The sequence below is a fragment of the Arabidopsis thaliana genome, chromosome 3 (genome assembly GCF_000001735.4).
Source record: "Arabidopsis thaliana chromosome 3, partial sequence".
Taxonomy (NCBI): Eukaryota; Viridiplantae; Streptophyta; class Magnoliopsida; order Brassicales; family Brassicaceae; genus Arabidopsis; species Arabidopsis thaliana.
This window is the reverse complement of record NC_003074.8, coordinates 15,206,569-15,222,090: the sequence shown is the minus strand read 5'-3', so window position 1 is coordinate 15,222,090 and position 15,522 is coordinate 15,206,569. Positions and strand designations below refer to the sequence as shown.

Sequence of the window (15,522 nt, the reverse complement as noted above, 5' to 3'; positions counted from 1 at the left end):
ATTTAGCATCGATCTTTAATCCAATCTTATGCAGCTTTCTTCTATTTATCTTTTGTGATTCTCCGTTCAAACAAACAATACTAGTATTTAAGTGCATTTTTACCAACGTGTTATTGCCCAGTGATAAATTTCCCAAATAGAGGTGTTGGGTTTAAAGCACGTTGAGAGGGATCTTCTCCAAAAAAAATGAATTTAATCTGGTGTGGGTCCCGCCTCTGAGAGATGTAGGGCATGTAAGTCTGAACTTCCAAATATTCCAAAAAAAAAAGAAAAAATGCTTTTTTTGGCTTCGACAAATTGGAATTGAAGAATTTGACATCTCAACAGAAATAAAAAAAATAATGACTCCGTAAAATAAAGCAACAAACTAGCAAAAAAGATTAGCTCGTAACCTCGATTCGAACACAAACGCAGCCTAAGAAGAAGCAAAAGCAAAATGCATCTAGAGATGAAGAACAATGAGGCAAACTCAAAATCATCATTAAATGCATGGAAATTTGACAGACCTCAATGTGTATCATGGAACTCTCAACACCCAAAGATTCTACAATGACATTTACGGCATCCTCTCCACCCTGATGCATCAAGGCAAAAAGTGCCAAGCATCTCTGGTAGATCTCCTCTGTTTCTTCCAAAAGAGATTCCCTATATATGATCTTAATTAATAAACCTTTTAAATCCGATAAATTATCTACAAGTATTTTGATTTGGTCCAAGTACCTCGTATTGTGGATAAAACAGGTAGCAGCTGTTGTTTGATAAGCTTTTGATTCATCAAGAGCAGAAGTATCTATGAAACTATTGATTTGTGCTTCCCTTCGAGTAACATAGAAAGGCGGTGTACCCTCCTCCTCAATGTTATGCTTTGTGACTTTTTTAATTTCCACCGCAATGTCTAGCAACGTTCTCAAATTAATACGAGCTTTGGGATGGTTCTGTTGGATCAAAGTCAATATATTAGCGATAGTCGCCATAATATCTTTTGCTTCCAATTGCTTAATGGCTTCCAAGACTCGGCTGATGGATCCATTAGCAAATTTATCTTGTGTGCTTGTCCTATGAGTTATGAAGCTTCATAACCCATTGGACATCACCACTTCTTCATCAAAATGCAAAGCTCGTACAAATATATACGTTGACATACAATAAAATCTCTATAAGTTAATAAACGGTAAATTAGTAACCCCTATAAATTAGTAAATTCTCGCGATCTCAAGTTGGGACCGTTGTAAAAATTGATAAAAATCTATAAACTAATAAGATAATATTTTTTTAAAAAAAATTATATGTAAACATATGGTCTCATCAATATTATAAGTCAATAATTTTATAAACTTATATATATGAATCTAAGATTAATTATTGTAAAAAAGTTTAGAAAAGATGACTCTAATATTGTTTGTTTTTCTTAAATTTGTATTAATTCTTGGTAGAAGTCATTTCTAATATATTAAACTTAAAAATTGCTTTTTTACTTGTAATTGGTTATAGAAAAATATTTATTTTTAAGAAAATATTTTTTAAAATCATTTAGAAAATTAGTAACATATCTCTATTAAAATAATTATTAATTTATCGGTAAATTAATACTTTTAAAATTAATAAAGCTTTATGGTCTTGGCATTATTAATTTATAGAGTTCTTTCTATATCATCATTTCATACTTTTCAAATCAATATAAGAAATAAGATTACCTATTAAAATTTAATTTTGACACGATTATTCAAAAGCTTCGATGATTTTAGAATTAATCATAATTTCCATAATTTGAACCATTAATCAAACAAACAACTACAATGATCAATTTGATCCCTACTATCTTGTTTTGGTCTTAGATGTCACAGTGTTCAGAAATTTATTTACAAGATGTTTATATGGATTTAAAACGCACCGTTTATCTATTTTTCATGTAATGATGGGCCGATATTAAACGAGAGCTTCCATTCTTCGTCGAGATGTCATTGTTTTTTTACATTTGGGTACCTTGGTTTCAAAGTCATACAGGTCTCTTTAGCGATTAATCTAGTATTGAATGAGCCTAAAAGATTAGCTCTTAGCCTCGACTCGAACACAAACGCAGCCTAAGAAGAAGCAAAAACAAAATGCATCTAGAGATGAAGAACAATGAGACAAACTCAAAATCATCATTAAATGCATGGAAATTTGACAGACCTCAATGTGTATCATGGAACTCTCAACACCCAAAGATTCTACAATGACATTTACGGCATCCTCTCCACCCTGATGCATCAAGGCAAAAAGTGCCAAGCATCTCTGATAGATCTCCTCTGTTTCCTCCAGAAGAGATACCCCATATATGATTTTAATCAATAAACCTTTTAAATCTGATAAATTATGAACAAGTATTTTGAGTTGGTCCAAGTACCTAGTATTGTGGATAAAACAGGTAACTGCTGTTTGATAATCTTTTGATTCATCAAGAGCAGAAGTATCTATGAAACTATTGATTTGTGCTACCCTTTGAGTAACATAAAAAGATGGTGTACCCTCCTCCTCAATGTTATGCTTTGTGACTTTTTTAATTTCCACCGCAATATCTAGCAATGTTCTCAAATTCATACGAGCTTTGGGATAGTTCTGTTGGATCAAAGTCAATATATTAGCGATAGTCGCCATAATATCTTTTGCTTCCAATTGCTTAAAGGCTTCCAAGACTCGACTGATGGATTCATTAGCATATTTATCTTGTGTGCTTGTCCTATGAGTTATGAAGCTTCATAACCCATAGGACATCACCACTGATTCATCAAAATGCAAAGCTCGTACAAATATATACGTTGATATACAATAAAATCTCTATAAGTTAATAGCGGTAAATTAGTTACCCCTATAAATTAGTAAATTTTTTCGATCTCAAGGGTGGACCGTTGTAAAAATTGATACAAATCTATAAACTAATAAGATAATATTTTTTTTGAAAATTCTATGTAAACATATGGTCTCATCTATATCATAAGTCAATAATTTTATAAACTTATATATATGAATCTAAGATTAATTATTATAAAAAAAGTTTAGAAAAGATGACTCTAATATTGTTTGTTTTTCTTAAATTTGTATTCATTCTTGGTAGAAGTCATTTATAATATATTTTTTTACTTTGGAAAAATTGTGTTATTTTCTAAACTTAAAAATTGCTTTTTTACTTGTAATTGGTTTTAGAAAAATATTTATTCTTAAGAAAATATTTTTTAAAATCAATTACAAAATTAGTAAGATATCTCTATTAGTTAATTATTAATTTATCGATAAATTAATACCTTTAAAATTAACAAAGCTTTCCGGTCTTGACATTATTAATTTATAGAGTTTTTTCTATATCATCATTTCATAATTTTCAAATCAATATAAGAAATAAGATTACCTATTAAAATTTAATTTTGAAACAATTATTCAAAAGCTTCGATGATTTCAGAGAAAATCATAATTTCCATAATTTGAACCATTAATCAGACAAACAACTACAATGATCAATTTGATCCCTCACTATCTTGTTTTGGTCTTAGATGTCACAGTGTTCAGAAATTTATTTACAAGATGTTTATATGGATTTAAAACGCACCGTTTATCTATTTTCATGTAATGATGGGCCGATATTAAACGATAGCTTCCATTCTTCGCCAAGATGTCATTGTTTTGTTACATTTGGGTACCTTGGTTTCAAAGTCATACGGGTCTCTTTAGCGATTAATCTAGTATTGAATGAGTCTAAAAGTCGAGGGAATGGAGAGTTTCGGTCGGAGCAGCCTGTGCGTCATAGCATCAAGGACGTTTCATCTACCGTCAAGTGGCTGTCTTTTTCCCTCTCTTAGCTTAACTCATCTCAACCGCAAGCTATAAGTCTCCTTTGTGTAACTCTCATGCTCTCTCTCTCTTTCTTCTATTTGACTTGTAATCTTTCCTAGTTGGTGTAGGCGAGTCAGATAAGGGAAATCCCCTTGCGCGAGGGGCGGGAGAAGGAGTCAAGGAAGATGCGAGGAGTAAGCTGCTTCAAGTAGTTTTGGTCTCTCCTCAAATTTGCACTCTCACTGCTACATATCTGAACCGCCTCACGTTCTATCTGCTTTGGTCTTCTTAGTACATCTTGGTCCAGATCAGGATCTAAACTTATACTCTCCTTGACAGATTCTTGGGAATACAGGTTGCATTGCAAGAACATGTGCGGCCTCAACTGTTGGTCTTCATTTAGTTGGGTTACTTCGTCATAAAGTTTCTTAAGAACACAAGAACAAGCTTTAAAATAATAACTCTCTTTTATTGATGATTAGAAAACTCTCTTAAAAACTAAACATCAAAGCTCTCTTCTCTTCTCACAACTCTTGAGGTGTATTTATAGGAGGCACAACTTTGCAAATCCTATTACAATTAGGACTTAGATAACTCCTAAACCTAATAGAAATTTCTAGGCTTTTCTTATTCTTTAACCTCTTCATTAAAGACTACTGGGCCATAAATTAACTTTGAAGTTTAATATCATTTATATATATTATTATATATTTTTTAATTTATATTTTTAATATCATTTATGTTGTTCAACATTTGACACTTGGTAAAGAAAACCAATTTTTGACACAAAAAAAAAAAATGGGGTAAAGAAAACCAATTCACTACTCATCATCGCTGTCGTTGTCACAGTTGTGATACAGAGATTCGAGTCCCGTCTTCTTCTTTGAGATTATGCAAACAGTACCGGAATCACGTTTCTTAGGCTTCTTCTTCTTCTTCTTCTTCTCATCAAACGCCTCATAGTTTTTCTTTTTCTCTTCATCAGTTCTAATCCTCTTACCAAATTTTATCGACTTAATAAGCAATTCTTCCTCAACATTCTCTTCTTCTTGTTTTTTTCTTCTACTCAAATCCTCAAGCATGTAGTCTACACTCAATGAGGCTCGTCTAGACTTCATCGACTTTAACTCATCAAGACTAGCCATAACTTCAATCTCTCTTTTAGATACCACAGTTCTGTTCTCTAGGGATTCTAATGCGTTTTCATGCTTCTTCTTCTTCTCCTCCTCAATGTCCTCATGGCCATTATAAAGGCAACTTGCACCTGATTCTACAGTATAACTATGGTTCTTTGGATCGGTTTTGATTGTCAACTCTGCTAAGCATTTGGTGCACTTGATGTAGAACCTGTGGATTTTTAGACCTAGGTACGTCTCGGTGATGACGTCTTCTTGACGGCAATTGAATTTGGTGCCTTCCGACATGTAATTACCACATGTGTTGCAGCGAACACGAACTGGAAGCATAAATCTAATCTTTTTCTGCTGGTTCTTCGGTTTCTTGATGCGGTGTATCTTCTTCGGATCAAAATCTGGCGGATAATACTTGTTTAGGTTTTTGCGTTCTCCCATAACTTCAGAGCATACAAAGAAGAAGAATCAAACGTTTACCAAAAAAAGAAGAGAAGCGAATCTAACTTCTCTCTTGATATATCTCTATTGCTCTGTCTCTTCTTCTCTCTTGTATTTTTTGTTTGGATGATCCTTAAAAGTTATGAGACATTCTCTTTATATAGCCGAAGATGAAGTTGCTATGTTTCTTCTTTTTTTTGCTTGGCCGACTTATAGAAAAAGGCAAAACAAATAACACGTTTATTTTGTAATTTTCAACTTTTATTTATACATAACGACTTAACGTAAAGTTTTATGCTTTCATCCAGCAAAGAATTACAATATGTTTATCTATAGATCTCACACGAGGCCCAAATTTATAAATTGATGAGTAAACACATAAACTATTTAACAAAATTAGTATTATACTCATAAAAATAATGTTATAATATACATCAATATATATATATATATATATATATATATATATATATATATTTAAATTAAGATAAGAAAAATGTAAATACTTTAAACTAAGAAATTATAAGATATCATGATCGTCTAGATTTTCATTATTTACATAATTTTGATATAGTCGATCACATCGATTTTTCAATACGCTCCAACAAACTCATAGATAGTAACACATGTGAGATTAAGTCCCATGTATAGATAACAACAATCACAATATGTATATTCTTTGTTTTAGTATAGAACATAGGTAATGACAATGTTTTACACTAAGATAGAATATACATATTGTTAGTGTAGCTTTTACCAATGACAACAACACAAGGCGGCTAATAAAAAGCAGCACAATGCGTACATTCAGCTAGGATGGCTCAAAGTCAATGAGAAATGTCAAATATATACGACCCAGGAAAGTAACACTCCAGTACTTCACGATATGTAACAGAAAGATGGAAAAATGATTTTTCACAAATATATCCAAGCTTTATATGCCTAGGCAAAAAACCCGAATCTAAAGAACTGAATCGAATCCGATCCGAAAAACGTGATCCAAACTCGAATCCGAAATTTTAGAATACCCAAACGGATTTTAAACTTCAAAACCCGAAACCGATTTGAATCTAAATCCGATCAAGTATCCAAATATATCCAAAATATATATACCTAGAAATGACTAATTAGTAATAATTACATATACAACAACTTAAGTGCATAAACATTAAACATTTAGATTTTAAAATATTTTATATATTTTTGGATACTTTACCTATTTTCGATAGATTTGGATAAAAAATACTAACGTTTTTTTTAGAAATTTTGTGTATTTTCAAGTAATTTGAATATATTTTGATATAAATCTTAAATTTTGGATATTCCGGATAAACTTGAATTCAAACCCGAAAAACTTGGTCTGAACCCGATCCAAACCCGATCTAAACCCGAAATCTTTCAATACCCGAACAGATCTTAGAATTCTAAATCTAAAATATCCAAACCCAAATATCTTGATCTGAATCCGATTCGAATATCAGACCGCCCAGGCTTACTTTGTAATACAATTATCAAAAATAAGTTTGACCGACCAGCATGGTAAAAGTCTTGCGGTTGCGGTCAAATAACAAGTGTAGGGAAGAGGATGTCTATACTCGCTCTATCTGGACAAGAGACAGACGATGATCAAAGTGTAGAACTTGGAAGTTCCAAGTAAAATGAACATATCTTCTTAAAAGTCTCTTACATCCTCATGATGATGTTCGTTGGTTTTAGCTCCTAAAGAGTTAAACGAAGCTTTGAATTAAAACACGATTAAAAGATGTGAAACAAAACAAAAAAAAACACAAAAAAAAACCAAACACAACAACATTTTTAGTTGTTGTTGTTAATTAATTCCTCTGTTTGGTTTTTTAGTTAAATTTCTCTTACCTTTTGATTAACAATTTTGCTTTGATTTTAGTGTTACAAAGATAAACACTGTAGAGTATTATTATTATTATAGCTTCTTAAAAGAAAAGATTCATCAATTTGTTTATTGTTGTTCTTCAGATTTTTTCTAAATTTTAATCTTTTGTGTTTGTGATCTTTTGTGATGGGCCTCTTCTCTCTGTTTAGGTTTCTCTTTTTCCAATAAAATTCGTCTTCTTCTTTTCTGGGTACCGTCGATTTCTTCCTACGAGTTCGAAATTAGGGTTTTTTTCTTCTTCTTAGGGCTGATTTTGAGGTCGAGTAGTGGGTTCTTAACGAACTTATTCGTTGAATTTCTTTAGGGTTTTCTTTGTGGTCTAGTTTCATAGAGAGATTAGAAGTTTGGTTATGCTATTGAACGATGTTTCATGGACAAGGGTTTTCGAGAAACCGTTGTAATGTTGTGGCAGTTGTTTCTGGAGCAGAGCTTTGCGATACTAATAACCAGATAGATGGAACTTCTCATCAACCCAAATACCCTTTTCCAGATCTCTCTTCTTCAGGGCGTCTCAAGGTAAAAACACTTTTCTAATTCTCGTAATTGATTTGCTAGATTGTTGGTTGAAAGTTGGAACCTTTAGTAAGTTTAGACAATGTTGAACTAAGTTTGGGAATTGTTAGCTGGTGAGAGTTGTTGCTATAGGTTGTGTTGCTTGAGGCCTTTAGAAATTGGTAGACTTGATGGGAGAATCTTGGTTCTAAGTGATTTCTTAATGGAGATGTTAAAGCATTTGGTGTATGCTTTTTTCATGTTGTAGTTTCAGGTACTGAATAATCCTACGCCGGAGGAGTTCCAGGTTGCTGTTAACTCTTCAGCAACGGATTTTGTGTACTTGCAAGGGGAACATAGTGGAGATAGTGATGAAGTTGGTCCCTTAGTGTTGGGATATACTGATTTTTCTACTCCTGATGCCTTGGTTACTCTGTTTGGTTCCACATTACCGACAACGGTAGGTGCATCATTCGTTGTTTTACGTTTCTCGTTTTTAGTTAAGGATTTCCTTTTACGTTGATGCCTCATGCCACTAAGATTTTCTTAATAAATCGCTGTTAGTCTCTTGACAATGTGCTTAAAAGGCTCCATAGAGTATCCTCTACATGAATGTTAAAACATTTTCCATACCTAGTGAGATATTAATATGTTTTGGCATCATATTGTTTTCACAGGTTTACCTTGAGCTCCCAAATGGTGAAGAATTAGCTCAAGCACTCTACTCTAAGGTACACCACTCTTGATAAGCACCTTTCACTTTTCTTCTTATTACCTCTTTGTTGCTCTATTTCACCTAATGGTGATTTTCTTTTGCAGGGTGTTCAATATGTTATTTATTGGAAAAATGTTTTCTCGAAATATGCAGCCTGCCATTTTCGCCATTCTCTGTTTTCAGTCATACAGAGGTAATTGTTTACTCGAGCATCTGACATAGCGACAAGCCTTAATTTTAGTCTGATTTACATCTATATTTTATATAGTTTTTTCCCCTAGTCTACAAATTTATTTGACAGTGATATGCTCTTTGGCAATGCAGTTCGTGCAGCGATACATGGGATGTGTTCCATGTTGCAGAAGCATCTTTCCGACTCTATTGTACAAGTGACAATGCTGTCCTTCCTTCTAACAGCAACCGTAAAATGAATTATGAGATGGGACCTTGCTTGCTTGGAGAACCTCCAAAGATTGATGTGGTTTCACCGGAAGCTGATGAACTAGAAGAGGAAAATTCATTAGAGAGCCTCCCATCAATAAAGATATATGATGAAGATGTTACTGTGAGGTTTCTTTTGTGTGGACCACCATGCACAGTGGTGGGTGTTGTTGACCTTCTCGCGCATTTTATGATACTGGCTTGTTTGTGCAGATGTTAGTATTTCTTTATGCTATCTTCAGTTACAAAGCTTTTTCTCTATTTCAGGATACATTTTTACTGGGATCTTTGATGGATGGACTTAATGCTCTCTTGCGAATAGAAGTGAGTAGTTGGTAGTTTACAGTTTTGATATTTCTTCATTAGTGCGCATACTAAAATGTATGGATGGACTTAATTGTATATGTCTTCTTTTAGTCCTTTTAAAAGAACGTTATTTTTTTATATTGTTCCAGATGCGAGGAAGTAAGCTCCATAACCGTTCTAGGTATGTAATTTCTATAGCCAAATGATATGTTGCGCATCCCTCGAATAACCTTAAGATTAATCATCTATGGTTTTGTGCCTTTTGACTTAGTTTTAAGACGTACTTGGTTACTTTTCATTTTTTTGCTGATCAAAATTGAAACTGCAGTGCTCCAGCACCTCCTCTTCAAGCAGGAACATTTACTCGTGGTGTAGTGACCATGCGTTGTGATGTCTCGACCTGTTCTTCAGCACACATATCAATGCTTGTGTCTGGAAATGCGCAGACCTGTTTCAGTGATCAGGCAAGGGATTATATCTTTTGAAATATAGCTTATCTCTGCATACATGTGCAATGGGATTTATTATTAATCTCCTATGTAAATATCAGCTTTTGGAAAATCACATAAAACATGAGGTCGTTGAGAAGATCCAACTAGTCCATTCAGTGGTGAACTCAGAAGAAACAAAGCGGGGTTTCTCTGAGCCTCGTAGATCTGCCTCAATAGCTTGTGGAGCAAGTGTGTGTGAAGTTTCGATGCAAGTCCCAACATGGGCTCTGCAGGTTAATAATCTCTTTCTTTCCTCGACTTATATTTGTTGTAGATAGTAATCTTTAGCCCAATTATTTATCTCATGCACCTTGTTTCCAAGTTTCTCAACAATTTAGTCAGCCAAAGTAGTCACAAGAGTTTCAGATGAAAAGTTTGTTATGAAATTGTAACGGGTAGAAATAAAGGCTTTTCATGTTTCTTAACGTTTAACTCAAGCTTTGGGATGTCCAAGGACCATTTTTCGTGCTTTATTGCTTTCACTCTTTATTCATGATACTTGTGCATTTTAAGTGATTACATCCAGATAGTCATGTGATTTACATTCTCTTTGGGTTCTCAGGATTTTTTGCGTTTCATGAGTTTCCACTTGCTAATGCGTGACTAAGAAAAGGTTATTTTGCTTTCGACAGGTTTTAAGACAGTTGGCGCCGGATGTGTCATACCGCAGTTTAGTCGTTCTTGGAGTAGCTAGCATTCAGGGGTTGTCTGTTGCTTCCTTTGAGAAAGATGATGCAGAACGTTTACTTTTCTTCTGCGGACAACAGATCAATGATACTTCAAATCATGATGCTCTTTTATCCAAAATTCCTAACTGGTTAACACCTCCTTTGCCAACCAGAAAAAGATCCGAGCCATGCAGAGAAAGTAAGGTACTGTTTCGGATATCGCAGGTTGAAACTTTCTCTCTATACAAAATGTTAATTTGGAATTATTCTTTGTTCATGAGCTAGACTCTATGATTTCAACTCTAATCAGGGATAAGTTTTGTGGCCATACTTCTGCCAAATGTTCATCAGTCTTCATGTATATACTGATTGGATGCTGTGACAATATTTATATTCAGGAAATTGAAAACGGAGGACCTACATCAAGGAAAATCAACGTGGCTGCTTTGAGACCAATACCTCACACCCGTCGACATAAGATGATACCTTTCTCTGGTTACTCTGAAATTGGAAGATTTGATGGTGACCACACCAAAGGAAGCTTGCCTATGCCTCCAAAGCATGGTGCATCAGGTGGCACTCCAGTAACTCACCGTAAAGCTTTCTCTGGTTCGTACCAGAGAAAGCAAATCATCTCACTAAACCCTCTACCTTTAAAAAAACACGACTGTGGAAGAGCGCATATTCAAGTTTGCTCAGAGGTTTGCATTGTTTTTCTTGTGATGAATAGTTTGAACTTATAAACTCCTCTTAACATTGCTATCTCTATATATGTAGGAGGAGTTTCTGAGGGATGTAATGCAGTTTCTGCTAATACGAGGACATACCCGGCTAGTTCCTCCAGGGGGACTAGCGGAGTTTCCAGATGCTGTTCTCAACTCAAAACGGCTTGATCTCTTCAACTTGTATAGAGAGGTAGTTAAGCAATGATTTGATTTTGTTCAACCAAGGCAGCCAGCATTACATTTGGTGAGCTAATAATGAGAGTTGTTGCAGGTTGTATCACGGGGAGGGTTCCATGTAGGTAATGGGATCAACTGGAAGGGACAAGTTTTCTCAAAGATGCGCAACCACACACTCACAAACAGAATGACTGTAAATGATTTTGTTTTCTTGTCTCACCACTTGATTTATTCTTGAAAAATCAGAGAATGTATATCTGATCATCAGCTCTGGGGTTATTATGGCAGGGTGTGGGTAATACCCTGAAAAGACACTATGAGACGTATCTATTGGAGTATGAGTATGCTCATGATGATGTAGATGGAGAGTGCTGTTTAATATGTCGCAGGTACATTAAGAACCCTCTCTCTCTCTTGTGTACACGGTTAATAACGCCTTGTTTGTTAACGCGCTTTGGTTTGGTTTGGTTGAAACAGTAGCACAGCTGGTGACTGGGTGAACTGTGGATCATGTGGAGAGTGGGCTCATTTCGGATGTGACAGAAGGCCTGGCCTCGGCGCCTTCAAGGTAACTAAACGAACACATCGTAAACTCGTAATAAGCATCAATGAATAATATGTGTACTGATGCAACATATGATATATACAGGACTATGCAAAAACAGATGGGTTGGAATATGTGTGCCCAAATTGTAGTGTCTCAAATTACAGGAAGAAGTCTCAGAAGACCTCCAACGGTGGCTTGCTTGTACCTTAGCTTTGTACCTTAGGTTCATGTTTCTTCTTTTGTTGTACTTTTGCCTTGGAACCAAATGATTGATTGATTCCTCTAATGTTTCACGAGTTTTTTTGCAATGCAAGGTTTTTTTTCTTTCCATTATCTTTATAATGAATCGGAGAATGTAAAAATAGTGAACGTTATAGATTTTGCATCATATTTAAGGGACTTGCCAATATCATTTTATCTGTAACAAATGAATAGACATGCAAATAGAACCAAGCTTTGATAAACAAGCTTCAAAAAGGTAAACAAGCTTTGATAAAATAAGTAAATCCCAAATCGTTCACACAGTTTGGGGAAGCAACTGTTTGGTTCTAGAGAGAAACAATTTATGTACATTTACACTTTAATAGAAACGAATTTGAGAAGCGTATATATACAAAGCGTAGTTTGTAATGTGAATGGAGATTACGGGCGCAAACGAGCATAGAGCTCTCGGAGGGCGGTGTACAACGGTTCAGCTGCCTTGGGTTGATCCACCATCCCAAGTAGAATGTCCGATGTGGATAGGTATGGATCACCATAGAACTTTACATTCATGTCCCTTCTTGTTGCCACCAGATTTCCTTCTAGAGATACTCCCACAAATGCCCCTGTTCACACAACACAACAACTTCTCTCAGGTTATAGATTTACATTTCAACTTCCTCTGTATTATTGAGCTACGAGTCTGGCCAAATTATAGATAAAGAGAAAACTTAAGGCATGAAGTTGAGATGGGGAAAACCTTTGCTGCGGCTGTAAGTATAGCAGACACCAGAGCCTTTGTCACCAGCTCGAAGGTCAGCCTCCAACACTCTCCCGATAGGCCCTGCTGCTGCACTGCATCCCGCGCCTAGAGAGAAGTGCATTCTGCTGCAGAATGTCTTCACGGCTTTCACATCATGAAGCACTATTATGAAGTCCATCAACTCACCTCCAATCTGACAAAAAGAGTACAAATCTTCTTATGTGGCTATTGAAAACGCATCTTTAACTCTAACATGCATGTCTTGAATGGAAAAGATGAAGTTTACCTGTGCACCCCATCCAAGACCTACTGATAGTATGGCAGATGGAGCAGACCATGACCCGTCTGGTCTCCGAGATATTACCAGACCAGTCCCGAGTTTGTATGACAGTAAAGCCCCAGCCTTGGCAACCGTTATGATTGCCAAACCTTTAGCTCGACTAAGAACAGCATGCGGTATGGATTTCTCAGGGTCTAGTCTTGCTACCTGTGTAATTCGGTAACTAATTAAACAGACACTTACAAACATGGAATGTGCACCGTAACATTTGATACTCAATTTTCTCTACTCGAACATCTCTACAGAACAAATATGTACTTGAAAAAACAAAGGATGAGAATCAAACCTGGCAGTAACCTCTCAACGTATTAGCAGCCTTGTATATCTCATCTTCCATGGATAGACCAACAGGGAGATTCAACCATCCTCTTGAGCAAGTCCAATCAACAACATCATGCTTTGCAACTTGCACAGCATTACTAATAGAGTTAATAAGAACACATTGCAAAGGATCAAGCCTCTCGTAGCAAGAATCACACACTCTCTGAGGATTCCTTTCCCGAAACCGACTAGGCATCAAACACCGCCCTTTCGAACAGTTTCTACAAAATATCCCTCCGCAGAACCGACAATGATGCCTACCACACGTAATTGCAGTAAAAGGAGTAGAACACTGCATGCAAGTACTAGCTAAACTATCAGGTAGCCACTCAGGAGGTTCAGCTTCAAGCAACTCCTTGTAAACACTATAGTTTATCCCACTAGGTTCAAGTAGAGGCGGAGCACTCGGTATGTAAACAGACGAATGAACAAAAGTATCCCCGTTCGTGCCAGAGCCAAGAAACGAAACATTCGAAGACGGGTTTTTCTGATCTAACGGATTCTTATTCCGTCCAGTAACAATAGCAATCAACCCAGTTAAAACGTTTTTCAAGTTAACTTCAGGTTTCTCATTTCCTTGAATCGGCGGCGTCGTCGTTGTAGAGAGCTCGCCGGATGAATCATATCCGTCGTCAACGTAATCTCCTGAGTCGATAATCGGATACTCCACCTCTTTCTTTGTGGGGATTGATTGAACAGACCATTTAGGTCCATCTTCATAACCACCACCACTACCACTACCACTACCATCATCATCATCATCATCATCATCATAATCATCATACTTGAATTTGATGTTTTCTTCAGAATACGGAGAAGCTTTTCCGTTGAGAGTAGCCATGCCTTAAAAAATGAAACTTCACTAAAATTGAAAAATCTGCAAAAGTAGAACATATATTTATATCAAAACGCAGATTTTCGAAGACCTAATCAATCAATCAATCAAAAGTTTCTAATAAAACTACATAACTATTGAAACCCTAATAAAGAAGCCGTAGCTTTGATTTGAATTCGAATCGGAAGACGAGGAATTACAAAAATCACAGAGAATCTTGGGAACTACAAAATCAAAAGATTTAATTTCAGGAATCGATAGGAGAAAATACCTGTGGTTTGATCGCGAAGAAACGAATTAGGTTAAGAAAATTTTGCAAATCCGATTTATGGGATTGAAGAAGAAGATAAGTAGCAAGCAACAAGAACACGGCGCCTCGGGGAATATTTTATTCCATTTATTTCGGTTTTCCGGTAAGCAAGTCATTATAGACTTCGTATATATGTGAGGGCCCAATGGGCCTTGAGCCTTTCAATATTTTTTTGGCTATTGCTTGAAACGATTCAAAAAGTGAATATTTGATAAATTAATTTACTTGGTAATCACTACATGTTTATATACTTATTAGAAAGTTAGAAGTTAGACCATAGTGATATCGGCTCAAGTTCTCTGTCTTTTTTTCATGCGGTCTATCTTTGTAAAGCCATTTTAAGTATGTTTAAGAGGCTGGCCTCTGGTTTCTTGCATGTGTCGTGTGGGGTCGTTTATTGCATGCATGTCGGTATTAGAGCACACATAAAATCCAAACTATTATCTTTATAAACGCTCATCCAAACCCATGTAATTAGGTTATCTAGCAAGTAGTCTCTCACATATATAGTTATGTTTGTGAGCATTGTGATTAACCTAGAGAGTTGTCATTTGGAACAACTCTCCTTCTTCATCATTTTGTGAAATCAAATATAAAGTGTTAGTGTTTTTTGGTGAAAAACCTAAAGCTTCTTTCTTTCTCTTCTTTATATTTCGATAAAAGGTCATTGAGCTATTGTATTTTCAATCTTAGATTTCTATGTTAATAAGCTCATTTGAGCATAAACCATTCATGTTTTAGAAATGTCTTCATGGTATCAGAGCCTAGGCGATTGATTTGGGTCTTATTTTCACAAGCTTCTAGCTTCCGCTCTTCTGGTTTTGCGTTTCTTGGCGTCAGAGCTTGTGAATGAAAACGCCAAGGTGTTGCAAACGTCGCTATTCTCCATTGGATGATGTGAAT

At 35.5% G+C, this 15,522-nt stretch overlaps 4 protein-coding genes and 1 pseudogene across 5 annotated transcripts; 2 read left to right on the top strand and 3 right to left on the bottom strand.

Annotated features, from left to right (window-relative positions):
* Window positions 1-367: 367 nt before the first annotated feature.
* On the bottom strand, window positions 368-2,637 carry AT3G43260 (deoxyhypusine protein; the record flags this gene model as incomplete). The annotated part of the gene is made up of 6 exons (NM_114194.1): window positions 368-415; window positions 507-645; window positions 721-1,017; window positions 1,984-2,081; window positions 2,173-2,241; window positions 2,479-2,637. The coding sequence occupies 6 exons, from the start codon at window positions 2,635-2,637 to the stop codon at window positions 368-370; spliced, it is 810 nt and encodes a 269-aa protein (NP_189912.1).
* A 1,107-nt stretch (window positions 2,638-3,744) lies between these two features.
* On the top strand, window positions 3,745-4,233 carry AT3G43251 (annotated as a pseudogene). Its single transcript has 2 exons — window positions 3,745-4,041; window positions 4,153-4,233.
* A 283-nt stretch (window positions 4,234-4,516) lies between these two features.
* Window positions 4,517-5,506, bottom strand: AT3G43250 (coiled-coil protein (DUF572)). The gene has a single exon (NM_114193.2). It carries the CDS (start codon window positions 5,376-5,378, stop codon window positions 4,629-4,631), a length of 750 nt encoding a protein of 249 aa, NP_189911.1. The 5' UTR covers window positions 5,379-5,506; the 3' UTR covers window positions 4,517-4,628.
* Window positions 5,507-7,143: 1,637 nt separating this feature from the next.
* On the top strand, window positions 7,144-12,260 carry AT3G43240 (ARID/BRIGHT DNA-binding domain-containing protein). Its single transcript, NM_114192.4, has 16 exons — window positions 7,144-7,803; window positions 8,048-8,239; window positions 8,457-8,510; window positions 8,599-8,687; window positions 8,819-9,095; window positions 9,203-9,259; window positions 9,391-9,422; window positions 9,570-9,705; window positions 9,792-9,965; window positions 10,365-10,604; window positions 10,799-11,101; window positions 11,178-11,315; window positions 11,397-11,495; window positions 11,591-11,691; window positions 11,780-11,870; window positions 11,952-12,260. Exons 1-16 carry the CDS (start codon window positions 7,651-7,653, stop codon window positions 12,057-12,059), a joined length of 2,244 nt encoding a protein of 747 aa, NP_189910.2. The 5' UTR covers window positions 7,144-7,650; the 3' UTR covers window positions 12,060-12,260.
* Window positions 12,238-14,724, bottom strand: AT3G43230 (RING/FYVE/PHD-type zinc finger family protein). Its single transcript, NM_114191.4, has 5 exons — window positions 14,581-14,724; window positions 13,440-14,351; window positions 13,100-13,300; window positions 12,811-13,006; window positions 12,238-12,676 (listed from the first exon to the last, which is right to left on the bottom strand). Exons 2-5 carry the CDS (start codon window positions 14,313-14,315, stop codon window positions 12,492-12,494), a joined length of 1,458 nt encoding a protein of 485 aa, NP_189909.1. The 5' UTR covers window positions 14,316-14,351; window positions 14,581-14,724; the 3' UTR covers window positions 12,238-12,491.
* Window positions 14,725-15,522: the final 798 nt, after the last annotated feature.